The sequence below is a fragment of the Parus major genome, chromosome 10, assembly GCF_001522545.3.
Source record: "Parus major isolate Abel chromosome 10, Parus_major1.1, whole genome shotgun sequence".
NCBI lineage: Eukaryota > Metazoa > Chordata > Aves > Passeriformes > Paridae > Parus > Parus major.
In genome coordinates, this window is record NC_031779.1 from 6666384 (window position 1) to 6684627 (window position 18244).

At 35.3% G+C, this 18244-nt stretch overlaps 1 protein-coding gene across 5 annotated transcripts in view; it reads right to left on the bottom strand.

The window, feature by feature from the left end:
- The window catches only part of CGNL1 (cingulin like 1), a 54857-nt gene that overhangs the window by 2579 nt on the left and 34034 nt on the right, over positions 1–18244 (bottom strand). For 4 of the 5 annotated variants that reach the window (XM_015638544.2, XM_033517034.1, XM_015638547.3 and 1 more), the window contains 10 exons: positions 15936–16142; positions 15530–15634; positions 12990–13142; positions 12191–12361; positions 9908–10069; positions 9005–9094; positions 3234–3317; positions 1969–2093; positions 1313–1421; positions 273–436 (listed from right to left, as the gene is read on the bottom strand). In XM_015638544.2, the coding sequence (XP_015494030.1) occupies positions 273–436; positions 1313–1421; positions 1969–2093; positions 3234–3317; positions 9005–9094; positions 9908–10069; positions 12191–12361; positions 12990–13142; positions 15530–15634; positions 15936–16142 (1370 nt within the window). Of the gene's footprint in view, positions 1–272; positions 503–1312; positions 1422–1968; positions 2094–3233; positions 3318–9004; positions 9095–9907; positions 10070–12190; positions 12362–12989; positions 13143–15529; positions 15635–15935; positions 16143–18244 lie in introns of all 5 variants that reach the window. The other variant, XR_001523461.2, reaches the window with a different exon arrangement.

The window sequence follows — 18244 nt, forward strand, 5'->3', positions numbered from 1 at the left end:
TAGGGAAATTTTTACTGCTACAAATGGTAAGAGTGTCAAGTCCCACCACTTTTTTCCATTTTATATTCCCTGCCTCAATGACTTTATTCAGAAGGGAGATCTGGGGAAAGAAGGCTGGGACACCTAAAGAGTTTCACAGGTCTGTGTCAAACTGTGTGTGCTGATGACAAACTTGTAGCGAAAGCCCTCAGTTTATGGACTACAGACGCAAGCAGTCAAACGTGTGAGAAGTGATGTGATACAGAACTGGAAGATCTGACAACTCATCCTACCTTAATTCTTTTTTTGCAGTGTTAAGCTGTCCTTGCAATTGTTCATTTATGTCTAGTTGCTCTTCAAGTTCTCTCTGAAGTTTCTTTTTAGCATTTTCCAGTCTGTCTATTTCTTCTTCAGCTTCTTCAACTTGACGTTTCATTGCTTTCAAACGCAAACTCAACTGCAATATTTACATGTCATCTGATTAGAGGACTATTTTAATAAAGGAATTTTATTCTTCCAGCATCTATGAGAGGGAGAATAAAGACAAAACTTTGCCAGTGTAGTGACACTGTAATCCTCTGCTTCAGAAATATTTGAAAGTCAGCATTAGACTTTAAGAAAAATAATGTGATATGGTTTTTTCACAAAGAAAAACCAGCAACAAGCAAAGAGAGCTTCACTAGAGTAAGACAGTATTATGTGATAGCAAGAGCTGGTTATCAATTATGACAGAGTAGAGTTAAAAGGGTGTCTAAGTTAAGAAACTTTGACAGATACTATAAGATACATTTCAAAAACCCAGAGGATTTTTAAAGATCATTCCTCTAATGGATGTCTGCAATTTGAAACACGCTGTTCATTCTCCAGGCAGAATATTAACTGTTGGCTCATGTGCTGAAACAATCCATGTTTTAATCAACAAAGACCACCAGTAATGGTAGAACACATTGCTATTAGAACATCAGTGTGTGTTTAGACTTACAGCCCATATTTAACAGTAAATGGCTTTTTTTAAAAACAAGATTTTATGGTGGCAAGACAGAATATGTTACTTGTTGGTGTATTTATAGGATCAATTATTCTCTGTTATTTGCTTTATTTCTTAAATTAGCATTGCTTCTGTAACTGCTTTCTTTTAATAATTTTCACAATTAATAACAATTTAGTATTAGAAAAAAGCACATGATGCAATAGCAGCTGCAAATATCACTAAATGGGAATTCATAAACAGAGTAATCAGAATCTACCTCCATTCATCTTGTATCTTTTACATATGATGGTTTATGCTAGTAGGATTAATATCAGATATTTGCATGTTAGTCTTTCCCTCTACCTGGTCCTTCTGATCAGTCAGTGACAGATGTTCATCATCTACTTGCAACATTAACTCCTTCACTTTCCTCTCAAGTCTGCGGTTACTTAGTTGGAAATTGGCTCTATCCCTAGGGAAAAAACAAAACCAACAAAAGACAGGTTTGTAAAAAAGGAACTGAAATACTCCAAATCCTGTTAATTTAATTTCTTAACAATCTTTTAAAAATTAAACAAACACTTAGGCTCCCTGCTTGGACTTACTGAATGCATGCAACATATTGAGGAATTTGTTCATAAGTAGAAATGACTAAGGAGAACTACTTCTGCCACTACAGCAACATTTTGCAACAAAAATACACGCCTCTAAGAACAAACAAAAAGCAAACATGAAAGTAGATGTCTCAAGGTACAGTTAATATTTCTAAGCCTGTTCCATTTTATAAAATAAGGAGCTATGGAACCATGTTAGCACTGTGCCCAGTTTTAAATTTTAAGACAAACTGCTACTGTGCTTGCAGCCAAAATGAAAATTTGCAATACTTTTATGAAACAGTAACCATTTTAATTCGGTGAAAAAAATCCCAAGTTAGTTGTAATAGATTTAATATTAGCAAGAGGCCATAATAATAACAAACATAAACATGCATGTTTTGATCTTGATATAACTGGTTTTACCTCTCTTCATTTGCAAGTCGCTCTTCCAGCTCTGTGATCCTTGCCTCCATCTGAGCAACAAGTCCCTCCTTACTGGATCGGTAAGAGCCCTCCAGGTGAAGAATTCGGCTTTTCAAGTCCTTGTTCTATAGTTGGAACACACTTGGTTAATACACAATTACTCAGATTGACAAATATCACCTTAACACCAAATTCACGTCTCCAGGAAAACATGTATCAGTATGTACAGTGATCAATATAGTATTTAGTGAACATGGAAAGTAATTGAGATTTTACAGTTTACTACAAACAAATTTTCTACTAATGTGGCTTATTGAAAAGAATTTACTGTTCAGCTTTGGTTTAAGCTTTAGGAATAAATGGACCCTTAAACCTCAGACAGTTTGGTAGCCCCTTCCAGCAGTACTTTTTAATATGCCTTTTCTTTCCCAAATACTTTGTAAGATCTGTCTTATGTTCCACCCAATTATTTTGTAAAATTCGGTGTTCTTGCCCTGTAAATCACTGGTGTATGGCTAGAACAAGTAGACAAAGGAATTATTTACATCCAATACCACTTTACTTTATTAAAGTTGTTACTGGGGTGTTCCCCTGCCTTTCTTAACTCTCTGATGCCACTCCTAATACAAAAATAGTTTGAAAAATATTTGTAAAAGGAGACCTTTTGCTAAGATTTTTCTGAGGCTAGGTAATACAGGTTTTCAATGGGGACTTAGTCAAAGAGTTGACAGGAAAAAAACCAAAAACCAACAAATAAAGAATTACATGATGAACAGAAAACTAAAGCTCTTTGTTAGAGAAATTCAAAGCATGATCTCAGGTCTCAAAAACAGGCAAAAGCACTATGACAGGAAACTCAGAACTAAAGTATGAGAATGTACATAGTATATACCAGTAGGTGGCATTCTTTTTTCTCAAACAATTAAGATGAGATCAATGTCACATAATTGAAGGCACCTAATTAGGTGTGTTGTACTAACACATTCTCTAAATTCCCTTTACAATCTGTTTTATATTCTTGAGTTTTTAAATAATACTATGACTTGTTGAGATAGCTTCCCTCTGGATCTCACCTAAGGGCTATGATAAGTAATCTTGCTTTCAAAGACCACTGAACAGCAGAAGAATTATTTACTACTACAGAAGAAAACACTCAACTAAAATCACAATTATTTGATATATATTCAACAGTGTTCCTGAAGTACTGTTAAGCCTTGGCAGAACAGCTCCTCCAAAACTGGTAATTTACAACCAGTCATAATTACCTGTCTTTCCAATGAAATTTTGTCACACTCCAAGTCTTGCTTTATAGCTCTTTCCTGAAGTAGCTCTGTCCTCATTTGTTCAATCTATTAGAGAAAGAAGACAGAAATTTTAATAAGAGACTTAAATAACATTTATCTATATGATACCGTGTGTATGCACACATATAAACTACATATACCTATGCAATAAGCAATATGTTCTTTCTCAGAACTCAAGACATATACATGATGTCAGATGAGTTTTACAGCTACAATCTTGAAAAAAAATTCTGCTTCAGGAAGTCCATGTTATTCCCAATACTTGTTCTAGGCACTTCACATCCACATTGGATATTGTTGATGTTTATCATATACATTCTATAGCAAGGAACTGAACTCTAAGCTGTTGTATGAGGGACACATCATGTGTCAGGACACTGAGTTCTGAAACATCACATCCATCTTCAAACATCTTTTCCAGTTGTTTTCATACTTAAGTCTGAACCTCTAAAACAGCACCTTACTTTTAAGCTGCTGACTAGTCAAAGTTAAGTTTATCTTTGTTAAACACAAGCTGGTACCTGCAGACAAGTGTCTAGAACTCAGTGAAACACTCCACAGAGAATTGCAGTTTTCTGTATGTATGGGAGTAGTAAAAGCTCTTTTTCAACAGACTGCTGCATGATGGATACGAACATTGCTCCCCTCCTTCAGTCAATTTTATGTCTGCTGTACTGGAGGGGCACCAACCTCTAGATTTGGAGAGGGGGTAGGTTTTGCTTGTTTTGTTAAAAGTCAGCTTTGTCTACAGTTTCTGTTAATATTTCTGCTCCACATTCAACAACCACAAGGAAGATACATTCTCCATGTGTAAAGATGTTAAAAAGCTACCTATTCAATAGAGATGTAAGATAAGAATGCAGAATTAGTTTGTTTTACCTCACTATTGGATTTGATTGGAAAAAAAAATTGAGGGCAAAGAAAACTCTAAACTGCCTAACAGTTGCTACTGAAACTTTGGTGCTAAAGAATAAAGTTTGTAGGGCTATTGAAATACTTATCTTGCTTCCCAAATCCCTAAAAATGCTTCTACAGGCACAGTAAATGTTACCACAGCATTTGTGGTTTACACTGCACAGGATTTATTATGATAGATATCATCTGGGGAACACAGTGAATATCTGTATCAATTACTGTACCTGCAAAGAAACAGACTGATAAAGATTCCAGTGGCCACAGCATTCTTCCCTGCTTTACATCAGTTACATAAGAACTTGCATAAACACACCATCCCACTTGAGCAAATCTCAGTTACAGATTTATCTCAGTAAAGGTCTTTCAAAAGCCCTTGGGAATTCTTGCATAAAAAAAATCCAAAAGCAATGTTAAGAATGTGAAGGTTAAACAAGTACAGCAGATGAAAATTTACCCTAGGCCTTATTTTTTAACCACATTATAATATTAAAAGAAACATTTTCAGTTAATCGTGGTTAAAGGAAGTAATTTGCACTGTTTCTGGAGCCTGGAAATTGATATATGAATACAAATAATGGCAGCAATGCATGCAGTTGCATCTGTTATGGCACAGGATGGGAACAGAAGAGTAGAAGGCATTCCTGAAAACTAAAGTCATAACAGCTCCTAGAATACCAATGGCAGCATGTGGCTGTGTTCTCAACAGCTGAGTAATTGCTTAAAAGCTCTCATTGTCACATGGAAGACTAATAATAACAGTGTTTTATATGTTATACAGTAAAATATTATATAGTAAAGTATTATTTTATAGACAAATTGGAATCACGTGTATAATAGCTGTATTTTTTAATGAAAGAGATGAAAAAAGTTATAATGTGAGGGATTACATAGAATTTATTCTGCTGTAATTGCTTTAGCAAGACAGGAAAAAATACAGCTAAATTTGTGGTAAAATGAATGACTAATTAAACATGTAGCTGTTAATTGAAGAAAGGGGTTTTGTTTTATGTAGGAACTTGCTTAATGGACCACTCTGAGGTTCTACTGTGCTCTTACTGTGCTCAGAGGCTGTAACAAATTTGTGCAGCCTTCCCAAGATTCAAACTAAGGAATTATTTAGAGGACAATTATTATATTTCCAAGATGACTGCTACTGTTGTTGGACACCTCTTGGTAAAAGCGACCTCACAGAAAGGTAGTGGGAGAGAGAAAAAGTGCTAAATCTGATTAGGATCAGAAAGCTACATGCAAATATATACAAGAGCTTGTTAAAAGGAAAGGGCAGCAGATAAAATTCTTGCTGGAGAAGATATAAACTGTTTTATCTTTTTATGTTTTTCAACAGTAAACACAAAATTAATATGCACAAATGAGAAAAGAAGTTGTCTGCCAAAATGTGCTTGAAATTCCACTTATTTCACAGCTGTAAGGTGTACCGGTTTCATGGCCATACTCTGTGTATATACCATGTGGGACATCATGTTCCATGTTCTACCTTTCCTATACTTGATAAATAGGAAATACATGATACTTGTGTCTAATATGTCTAACTATGTCTAATATATGATACTTGTGTTAAAAGAATAGAAATTTTTGCAGCTTAAAGCAACACTTACCACAGCTGGATTTGAAGAATGCTAATAACAAAGAATTGAGAAAAGCAATTGTATCAGATTTTACAAAGCTTTATCATTTTGTGCCAGCTTTAGGATTAAAAGCAGCTGTTCAATTCATTACAGTGAAAGAAATTGATTTCTAATAATAAATTAGATTATTATTGAACATCAGTATTGTTCACTGTGTAACAGGTTTGCAGCCTATGTTTCTTGTTAATTCCTAAGTAGCACATGTATATATACACACACATATACGTACATACATATATATACACACACATATACATACATACATATATATACACACAAATATATATATATATGTCTTAGACAATTTCCAAGTATGTGATCAAAAAAAACACTGATTAATCAAGAAGAAAGCTAAAGCTAAACAGATCCCTTTGGTGCTTCAAAACTGAAAAACAATCTTCATATCCAGATTTTCATTTCTTTGCTTCCTACAGCCAGTGCCAGCTAAAGAGCAGATATCCAGCTCTCCACTGGGAACACGACCAAAAGGAAGTGAATTATGCAGGTCAGATGCTAAAATCATCATGAAAACTAATAATTTTTCACCCTTACTGGAAACAACTCTGAAATCAATAGTCTCTTGCTCACATTTTCACAGAGCACAAGAATTGATGAGGGTATTGTGAGGGTTTTTCAATTATGTTTGCAAAGTCAATACGGCAAGAGATACTTCATTTCACTTGTTCATAGGAAAAAAATCACTTATTAAAATATGTCCTGTCCCTGCTCACTTTAGACTCAAAGAGCAGTTGAGTGCTCTAGCTTTCCATGTGTCTGTAGTAGTGTGGCTTGAGTATTTTGGACCTTCTAGAGTTAATAATACATTATCATTTAAAAACTAATAGGATATGACCCACTTTTCCCCAAATTTTTTTTTTTCTGTTTCCACTCTGCTGTGGTACTTCTTGAGAACAACACAAAATGAGATGAAAACAGTGTGTCATGCAGTCATTCAGATTGAAAAGGCTGTTTAAATTAAAAAAGAATAACATTTCATGGCAAGAGAAATGTGCACTATTAGTCTTGCCAATGTTTATTCAAACATTCAGCTTTATGTAAAATAGAAACAGTTGTATAAATTTGTTTTTACTGGAAATTTCAGTATTATAGTTCATTATCAGTATGTTAAAATAACATATTTATAATAATAGTTTTAAAAATGTAGAGGAATACAGATATTACCAAAATAAATCCATTATAATTTCTCATGTCATTATAAATGCTTAGCAGACCCTGAAATACTCTTTAGTAATTTGACTACTTAGTCATTCTGGCATAAAATCAAAACAAAGCAACCTTTATAACTCATGTGTGAAATGAGAAATTCCAGACCTCAAAATAAATACGTCTTTTACCCATTATGTAACATTTTAGTCACCAAACTGTATTTTAGGTTTCCATTCAGTTAGCAAATTAACTTCCATAGCAGCTATGACTAAAGTTCTTTTATCCCAGGTTTACAACACAGCACAGAATCCAGTATTAAAGGCTTCCTGCTTTAACAACAGCCTGACCCCACATTATTATAGGTCCTTTACATTCTATTTCACCCACTGAGTCTGTATAGGAGACTATAGGAGTCTGGACAATATCAATGGAACAATAGCAGAAAGTCTTTATTCCAATCAAATAGAATCTCAGTAACCTGAGTTCAAACAAAGCAGTAATGGTGCCTTCATGCTTCAAGGATGTGTGAGAGAAAGCTGAGCTCTACCTCACTTTAAACTCCCAGCTGTCTCAGTGGAACACAGAATTTCATTAAAAAGACACAGAAACTAAGATTTTACTTTCTGTTCTCCCTCTGAAGCTACAGCTACTCAAAAGAATGTCAGTAGTTCTTTTTTTTTCTGGAGAAGAAGAAATGAGAACAGAACAGATTATTGTGGGTGTCTCAATGCTAATTGTCCCCTGAGCTTCTAGGAAATTACTGTGAGCTGTAGTACTTCATGCAGAGTTACAGCAGCAGATGTGCTGCAATGAGTTATGCATCAGTTTCACATCGTTCAGAAAGCAAAAATAAGGCAAAGAATATTATCTAGGCCATGATATTCCAAGACAGCCACATCACTGTATTTCTTTCCCTGAACTATTACAACATTTGCATGATCCTGACTACTCAGCCATGGATGTCTGGCTACTTTTGCAGTAATCAGGCCCTATACTTTACTTTATAGTTTATTATAGGACTTATAATTTCTTGTGTCAGTTCATTCAAAAATCATGAATAATATTATTAAGGCCTCTGTCTTCAAACCAATGAACTCCTAATTCTCCTAAGACTTGGTAATTTCCAACTCAATGGTCTCATTTCCGATCCACTCACTCCAATTCCCCCACGTGCACATTCACAGGCTTTATTGAAGACAGAGGTAAAATGTTCCTTTATTTGAGAGGGAATACCTGGATTACTTTTTATTTTGACTGTGGCCTCACCATACAGTCTCCACAACTTCTTCCCTCTACTTACACAGACAAAAGCCTTTTTTTTGTTATTTTTTTGTTGCTTGTTTGACTTGCTGTAATAGGTCTCACTTAGCTTGGCAAGTATTTATCTACATTTTCTGCCCCATGAGACATTAATAAATGCTCAATAATAAATCCTTCTTCTCATCTTTCTGGGTTATCAACTTACATTACACTTCTCAAACAAAGGACTGATGTTTTCATGTGGAAAACTTTCCAATTGTCTTGCCTTTGACATATCTTAACCAGTTTTTACACTTGTAATGAAAATCAAGCTTCCTCTCTGTTGAAACTGGCTAGCATCCTTGGTTCAGCTGATTTCACTAAGTAATTCCACAATTTCCTAAAGCTCCTCCTCTTCCTTCTTTGAAATTAAGAGTCTATTATGCTGAATTACTTTTCAGTATGATTAAAATTGTGATCTTTCAATATAAGAGACTCTTCACAACAGGCTTATTGGTCTTCAGTCTTTATATACATCCTGTTTTCCAGTTAGAACAACAGGAAAAAAATGGTCTGTGATGATGTGGAGGGAGCATATTTAATCATGTTTGTGAACCTTGGGTTTTTTGGATTTACATGCTGTGCTCAAGTATAGCATATAAACCTTATTGCTAATCATTATTTAGTTGATCAATATTGATTGTGATCCTAATAACACTTTTTCATAGAATCATTAAACAAAAGCCGGAAGACTTGTTCAAGTACCTGTTCTCTGCACCTGCTGATCCTCTCAGACAACAAATCTGAATTATTCTTTTCTTCATCAAGCTCAAGTTCCAGGTGAGACAACTTATCCTAAGTGGAACAAAGAAAAGCAACCTCAACATACTACTTTCCTCTTCAGATTGCTATCATTTTCCATCCTCCTCAGATTGCTATCAGGGTGTTCTTCTTTAAACTTCAAGGACCCGTAGTGTCTGAAAGACTAAGCTTGGAAACTGAAATGCCTCAAAACACACAGCAAAAGACATGGCAGGTAGATAAAGCTTTACAGTAAATTTGTTTGACAGACATAAAATAAACATTTTGTTTCCTTTTATTATCACTCCAAACAATTTCAAGAATATAAGAGAAATTCTGTAATGCTTCTATTGAGACTTTGAGTGTCTGCATTACATTATATATTTGAAAGACAAATTTCTGTTTATCCGAGTACAATGACATAGAAATGTTTGTTTATGAAAGTCAAATAACAGCCTAGTTGAACTGAACAGTTATGATGCCCTGTAAGAAGTTAGAGTTACAATGTTATTCAGACTCCTGAAATGAATTGATATCAAAGGCTAAAACTTTTAAATATTTTTTAAGTTCTGAATGATGGGCCTAGAAATGAAAGTCATGCAAATTTTCATGACAAGCTCTAGATAAGATAAATTAAAAAGAAGTTAATTAAAATTACAAGAGAAAATTCTAATTTAGAACATATCATGTTACAATAGATATGCTAACAAATCACCTTTAAAATATACATTATTTTCTGCAGTAATACTACAAGGATTTTCAACAACATGAAGCTATTTTGATTCCTTCCAAGCAGAATCCATGTGAAACACCAAAATTACTTTCATCTCTTCAAAAAAAAAAGAAACCCATACGAATGTCTTTTACCTCCATTAGTTTGATTTGTCTCGCCCGATCGTCTTTTAAGTGGTTTTTGGCTTCCAGTTCATACTCCAAACTTTTCACAGTCTGTTCCAGTAACTGAGTTTTTGTTATTGCCTCATCCTGAGCTCTCTGGTGGTCCCTCAGGTTTTCTTCCATCAGGCGCATCTGAAGCAATAAGATCATGGGAATACACTTTGTACTTCCTATAAACAAGGGATGGCAGTAAAGGGGGCTCACTGCAAACACAGCAGATCTGGATGCATGACAGGAATTCCACCAAGTTACTGGCTTTTCACAGTAATTTTTGTTTTATCCACAAGATGGCACCAAGAAAATAAACTTGGATTATGACCTACGATGAGATGCTTCATGCTACATGTTTTACACTGAAAATTATCCATGGTGTGGTTCTTTAGATATTAGATACAGTTGAGCTACCTGCTGAGGACAAAAGTTCCCTATTCAACTGTGTGTCCTCAATAATATTATCTGGAAAACCTTCATGGTACTTTAAATATATATATAATTAGTGAGAGGGGTTTTAGGAGAAATCATGACCATTCCTTGTGTGTGTAACTTAACTTGTAAGAGATATATAATATAGGATGAAAGGTTTTTTTCCTTAATGGTTTTCCACATTCTTCCTCTGTTTCAAGTGCTTATTTTAGTAATGAAGCTAAAATAATGTATCAGTGAACATTCAGAGTTCTAAGTCCTGATACTTGCATGACTTGGTGAACAGCTGGTTAAGTGCAGGGATGTGTACATTAATATCCTTTTAGATGCATTTAATGTTTCAGAACGACATTGAATTGTCAGCTTTCAAGATGAGTATCTTCTGTGAATCCACACAGAACCCAGAACAGATGCAGCAGGGAAGAACTCCCATATTGCCTCACAAGACTGATGTATTGTTTTTCTACTCAACCAACATGATACTCATGTTGCCATGATCATTACAATCCTTGGCTTTTGATGAGACTCTCAGAAAGGATATTTTTTTTGTGCACTGTGACACCTAGCCAGGAGAATTTTGATAGACAACAGACTTTCATGTTCAATGGAAGGACTATTTATACTTGTTAAACACAAAGGAGATAGTGGTAATAAAGAGTTTCAATTTTCCTGGATATTTAGTCTCAGAAAGTCAGCTGTTTAACCTGCCTTTCCTATATTTTGTTTCCTCTTTTGCAGTTAGTTGCCATATTACATTTTAAAGCCCTAGCATATTGCCTCATGGAGATGTCAAATTCCACAGTTACTACTATTTTGTCCTTTGTATACTGTTTGGATTATCTTTTTGTCAAATAACAGTTTATTTTACTCTTTATTTTTTTTTCTCTGTATTTGTTTTGTAATTGTAATAGATGACACTAGAATTATTTTTAGTAACTGCAAACACAGAGTGTTTACACTGCATAAACATACATTTACATGTTTGATGTATGTATTAATACAACTTCATTCAACTCAAGAGCTATGTTCTCAAAATCACTGTTTTATCTTTCATTTCTCATCAAGAGTCTTCATCCCTTTACAAAGGCTCGCCATCCCTGAATGGAATAAATATAGAAGGAAGACACAACAAAATACAGGAACTACTCTTTCTTCTATTGCTGTTCTTTTAAATTTAATTTAAAACAAATTTTCTAAGGGGAGAGGAAACTGGAAAAATCCTACTACTGAAACATCCCGGACAGAGAAACCATCTGTGACCAATGTATTCTCATAATTTTTCCAACTGGAGAGCAGGTATATGCAAATTTTTAAAAGACTGGATTGTCTTTATGGCAAAATTTACATATAACGAGGCAGACACTCAAGACTGGATGATTCTTGGTTGCACAGAAACCTTTGTCATTTAAAGCTGCACCTTGGCTCATATGAATGAAGAGAAGAATGTATTTTTGCATGTTTGTTTGTTTTTCCTAAATAACTGATGAGTTTTTCCCAATCAAAAACATTTCTAAATTCTCAGTCCTCCAGCAGCAGGCATTAAAGATCATCAGATCATCAGTGGAATCCCTGTCATATCACTTGAGGTGCATTCATTTGTCAAACACTGCATTTATATGTTCTAAACAGGAACCCCCATTTCCCCAACAGAAATAACATGCTGATCATCACCATGAAAAATCAAACTCAAAAGCCTGCTGAGATCAGCCTCTCATGATGTACATGAGAGTACACAAAAGCATGATAAAAAACATTCATTATCTTGAAAACTGCCTGCACTGAATTCTAGGTCAAAGTTGAGAATTTGTCACTGAATTTATGAGTCATTACCTCATCTTGCATTCTTATGTTCATCAGGCGTGATTTTTCTACCTCAATATTTTTCTCCTTCAATTGCCTCTGGAGATCTATAAATTCCCTGCGATTTTTCTCCTTGTATTCATCAAGCTGGCTCTGAAGCTCTAGAGTTGATGTTCTTGAGATCTCCACCATTTCAGACATCTGGGCAAAAAAGTACATATACAAAAGGTTCCATTGTGTTTAATACAGTAAGTTTTTTTCCCTCCAGCTTCAGTATTCAGCTCAGTATTTTCAAAGAGAAAATTTATCAAACATTCCCAAATAAATTAATTTATATGCAGAAGTGGGAAAACACAAAACAGTAAAGTTAATTTCTAACTACATGTGTGACAAGACATGCTTTTTGTCTGTCAGCAGTTCTTCCAGCTGAGTGACACAATGAAGTGTACAGCCACACTTCAGCATGTTGGTATTAGCTGTACAGTTAACACACAGACAGCACAATAAATGTGATGCAGAAATTTCGAGCATCAGCTGTAAAACTTTGAAATACCACTGTACTGTACATGAGAACTGAACTCAGATCTGGGATCTGGTTTATACAGAACTGGTTTACAATGCAATTTTGTGATAGTGGTGTTCCAGTCATCGTTACAGCCCTGAAAAGCTTTTAATAAGAGCTTCTAGGTTAAAGAAACTAATATTAAACTTTGTAGTCTACTTTCTTTAATACATTTAAAAATGTATAATTCTTTACAATTTGCCAGTTCATTCACTTCTATTTGTTAAATACTCAGATCCCTGCAGCCTCTTGGGGGTGAACTCATACCTCCTCCTGTAACTTCTCAACAGTCTTAATCAGTTCCAATCGTTCATTCTCCATTTCATTCTTTATCTGCTTTAACTGCTCCTTCTGCTGAGTTTCATCTTTTAATTGCTGACTTATCTGCTGTCGTTCCTGTGAAACGCAACGGATGTTCTCCTGCAGTAGATTAAAAAATACGTATCATGAAATGTAGATCATCTTTTCTAATGCCTTAAAGGTATGTTACTTAACACAGTAATACCAGCAGCTGCTGTAAAATTAAGACAAATTTCAGGTTTTACAGTTTGCTAGCTAGTATAGGACAAACACTGATATATCATGCTAGAAACAACTGAATGTCCATTTATACCTCTTTTCTTAACTCAAGTATTAAAACCATGATGCCATGGGAATGTCCCTCCCAACTATCCAAATGCTGCAGTTTCCTCGGTGTCTGCCCATTCAGTACACTATACTGAATTTCATTATTTGAAATCTGGATTTGAAATTTATAGGACAGCTTCAATGGTCAATTTAAGTATAATCTCTAATTTGAGTGCCCTTCATGTACAAAAAGCCTTCAGCACTTTTCAGTGGAATTGGCTGGCCAGTCACAGTGTAACTGGCAAGTCAGGCAAACAGCCTGTCAGCTGCCAATTTAAAGCCAATACTTAGTGGCAATTAATTACTTTGTGAAGAAGCTAAAGTGCCATTATATGAAAAGAGAACAAAATGGGGGAAATGAAAAGGAGTCATTTGTTTTCACACTAAACTAAAAGATTATTCTGATATTTCTCCATTTTTTCTAAACAATACTAGTTGAATGTTCTCTTTACAAAATTAGTAATTCATCTCAGCTGATAACTGAAAATTAAAAATGTCTTTCAACTTACAATGCTCTGCAATGCTAATTCTAGATGCCTACCATTATCTACCACAATGAAAAGATAAACTTCCTATTTTTCTACCCATTGAAAGGATCCCATGTTCTGATTGTTTAATTTAAAAAGCACATATTACTTGACACTGCCATCCACGTTGGTATAATTGTTAGTTTTTAAGATAACACAGTACCATATATACTATGGTTAAAGGGATAATAATTAGGTCATTTCACTTCCCAATGGTACAAAAATGTTGAGATGTATTTCATTTCCTGAAACACTACCCTACACAGAGGTGGCTACCCTAGAACAGAGGTTAGAACACAACACAAAATGCTACAAAAATATTCCTCACTTAAGCACCTATAAACAGAATTTCAGTATAGGGGATGATTTTAGATGAAAGCACTAATGCAAACAGTCTATTACAATTAAGTGCACACCAGCTCCAACATTTCTGACTAGAAATCCAGAATGAAGGAGGAACAAACATGGCTGCTTCTAGTAACTGTTACAGTTCTATTGGTATCGTCATTGTCTTTCTTATACTAGACCACCATTACAAGTAATTTGTGCTATGTAAAAAAGCAAGATGGGAGAGTCAGGAATTACATTTCCACTGGGATACACATTATTACAGTGCCAGAGTTTGTCGTCTAAATTGTCAATGGTAATACAAGGCCAAATCAACCTACTGCACAACATTATTCATTAGAACAACTCTAAAGACAGAAAGGCTGAATTGTTCTAAACAAAAGGGCCACTGATTACATCCTGAGGTCTGTTAGTGCTCATATCCGGTGGACAAGAGTGTAGAATTAGAAAGAGGATTAAATTTAGTGTGCCAGAATTCAGACGTAAATTGTGAATAAAATGTCAAGACAGACTCTCCTGCCACCTTCCCTAGAATTCTTTCATTTGGAGACCCTGCTTGGAGGCAGCATTATTTGGCACGATGCCCTGAAGGATGCATAAACTGAAAAAAAAGAACACACTTTTCAAGCATCTTGAGCCAAAGCTAATCAAGATGCAGGAGATGTGTACGGTGCATTGATCCATGTTACACAGCAAGGTCAAGTCAGACTGACAGAAGGGAGTTCTTAGGGGAGTGTGCTAAATGCAAGCCAGGGATGAGCAATGTGCCCCTACAGTGACTGTGCAGACTATCAGTGATACAGACATGCAAACAAGGAGAATCAGTGAGAGAGAGAAGATAAACAGTTTAAAAATGAAAAAAAAAAAAAAAAGAAAAAAAAAAAAGAAAGAGAAGACAACCAAAAACCAAGCCTGACCAAAAGCCTCAGATGAAACACTTATTCATGAAGTCACAAGAAACATCAACTTAAAAACATCATTTTGTGGAAACAAAACTCACCCATATTGTTAATACCTTATATTCTTGAAGCACGTTCAATTTTAAAGACAAAGAATTTTCTTGCCTTAATTAACTGAACCATGAGAACATGCTGGTTAACACAGTCTTTCCTTGGCTTTTAATCCACTCAGAGACAAGTTTCATTTTCAGATTTTCAGAACAGAAATGTAAAATTTATGTTGAAGGCAACAGGGGAAAACATCTATTCAATTAAAAAAGTAGCACTAGCAATTTACATGTACCTCACTTTTGAGGGGTACATACAATTTTGATAATTTAAATTATCTAAATTCTCTTGCTCTTACCTGCACATCTTCTAGCTGGCTTTCCAAAGTTTCTTTTAATACTAACAGTTCTTTTCCCTCCTTTTCAGCACGTTTCAAAGCTTCTTCTAATTGTTGCTTCTCTTCCTGCAATGATGCAATTTGATACATTCAGAAACAGTGGCCAGGCCTTTAATCTGACAAGTAAACTGAGCTGTAAAGTCTTTTCACTCTGGTCTATCTGAAGGTGTGATTTGGTTTTCCGCTGGTTTTCGATGGGAAAATCTTTCCTACAAGTCAGCTAACTGCATCCTGCTTCTTGACAACCTGCTGATTTTCCTTACCCTTTCCTATGGCACTGTCCATCCTCCTTTTAGTCAGTTTTTATTCTACAATGAATCCATTGCAAAGCAGAAGACTACTTAAGGGGCTTGTTTTCTTAACTTACCTCATATGTCTTTAATTTTTCCTTCACTGAATTTTCTTCTCCTTTCATATTATCAATTTGTTTGTGCAGCTCCTCAATTTTCCTCTCTAGCTCAGTAAGTGTTCTCTTCAACCGTTCATTTTCTTCCATCAGCTCTTTGACTTGATTTTTTACACTATTTCGCTCCTCTTGTGCAGCATTTTTTTCACTTGCAAGGACAGTAGCACTCTATTGAAAACAAATTATGTCATGTTTAAAAAAACAAAGAAGAATTGATGCTGTTTTCCAACAGGAGTTCCATAAGGCATCACAGCTAGGATATAACATTAAATATCAACAGAGATTTCAGCATCTTTTCTCCTTGGGCATATCAACAGATAAAGTAATATATGATACCTGAACTGTCATCATTTTCACCTTAACATCTTCCTCTTTATTGCACTAAAATATTTCATTACCAAATCCCATTGTTAGGTAATTCCAAGTACACTAAAAAATTTAACAGATAGGAAAAGCTATATGGACCTTTAAGGAAGAATATATTTATGAAGAGTACCTTCCACAACAACACAGAATTTAAGCAGCCTCACCCCACTGATGATTCCAAGCATCAACATGCAATACACTACATCCATACCACTATTGCTGGGGCTGCAGAGCAAATGACAGATTTAATATAAAGAGATCTTGACACTAAATAAACAGTGGTAGTTCAACTTGTATTGAATACGGAGTTCAACTTGTATTCAAAAAACACTATTTTTTTCAGAAATTCAAATCAATATATAGCACAAACACAAATTACAATAATCAACAATGCATCACAACTTATGGCACTGGATTTTTGACTCTTTTTTGCAGGGCAGCTGGCTGCAGCATGATACTTTTCAGAGTTAATCATCAGCTTACCACTTACCCTCTAAAACACCCTACCATTTACTGTGGAAACCATAAGTGGAAGTATCTGTCTATATTGTTATACTATCTATACTCTTGTAACGCAGACCAGGTATGCACTCATAAACACTGAATTCTGTAAAGAGAAGGAAGGATTTAATCTTTGCTCTTCACTGACTTCTCATTCAGAATTCCCTCTGAAGAACATAAAAGAATCCAGGATATAATGGCTGGTTCTTGCTTCTAGGTTTTCAAGGGCTGATACAAAACAATGCTCTGTACAAAGATGTGGTTCTCAAGTGCAGCCCCGCTGCCTTCTAGAGCAAGACTTTAAACAACAGCAAGAACATCAGAGCAAACATAGGAATGGATCTAGACCAGGTTTCTCTCTCATGGCCATGACTGAGGCTTACAGGCAAAAAGAGGAAGAACAACCATGAGGCAAGCCTTTCATCATTATACACTCCCAGCTTCACTGGTTTTCTTCCATGAATGTATCATCCATTAATTTCTCTAATCCTTCTCAAATCCATTTATACTGTAGGCCTCTAGATTATCTGGTAACAATATGTAATTACACATTCATTATTGAAGTACGACATTTTTCGCATGTGAAATTGTGTTTATCTGGGTGAAAACAAAAGAAATCCCATCAAACTACTCAGAAACTATTTTGTGAAATATTTTATGAAAGCATAAAAATAACTTTTCATTTATTCTATTTTTGATTGCTGCTCCTGATCTTCCCCTCTCCTTACCCAAAGGAATAAGTTATATAAAAGGGTGTTTACAAAGAGTGCCCTCACTAGACTGTTTTCTAGCAAGCAGCAGCTTTAAAATCATGCAAATTAGATAAAGCGGTAACTCAGAAAACACTCAGACTGTCTACAGGGTCAATGAACTTATTATACAAAAACTGGCAGCATAAGCAGGCTGACAAGTTCTGGTCTTTTGAAAATCCTGAAAAAACTTGTTCTTCTAAGTACATGACTAGTTAAAAGCTTTGAAATAAATCTCTGTCGGTGCTTTAAGTTTTCACATACTGAAATTCTGAAATTTCAATAGCATTTATATATTCCTTTAATTTTTGCTTTCTGCATGCAGCAAAGTTTTACTAATTAGCAAGCACTTCACCAGTGGCTCTTTTTAGTCTCATTTCTCCTTTCTGGAGCTGAGTGAAAGCAGCTGAGGCATGCTGGGGAGTTCAGGGAAAGGAATGTTGATTTGTCTGTTCTTTTTCATCCAACTGCCTACATGGGGCTGCACAGTAAGAGAGGACTGCAGTAGACCCAACATCAGATGTGGGGATTCCACTTCATCAACCATGGTGCTGGGAAAGTAGAGCAACCATTGCTCTACTTTCCCAGCACAGGAAGCAGTATTTACTTCAAAGTGGATGCACACATGCACAGAAGCAAACAACCCAACGATCC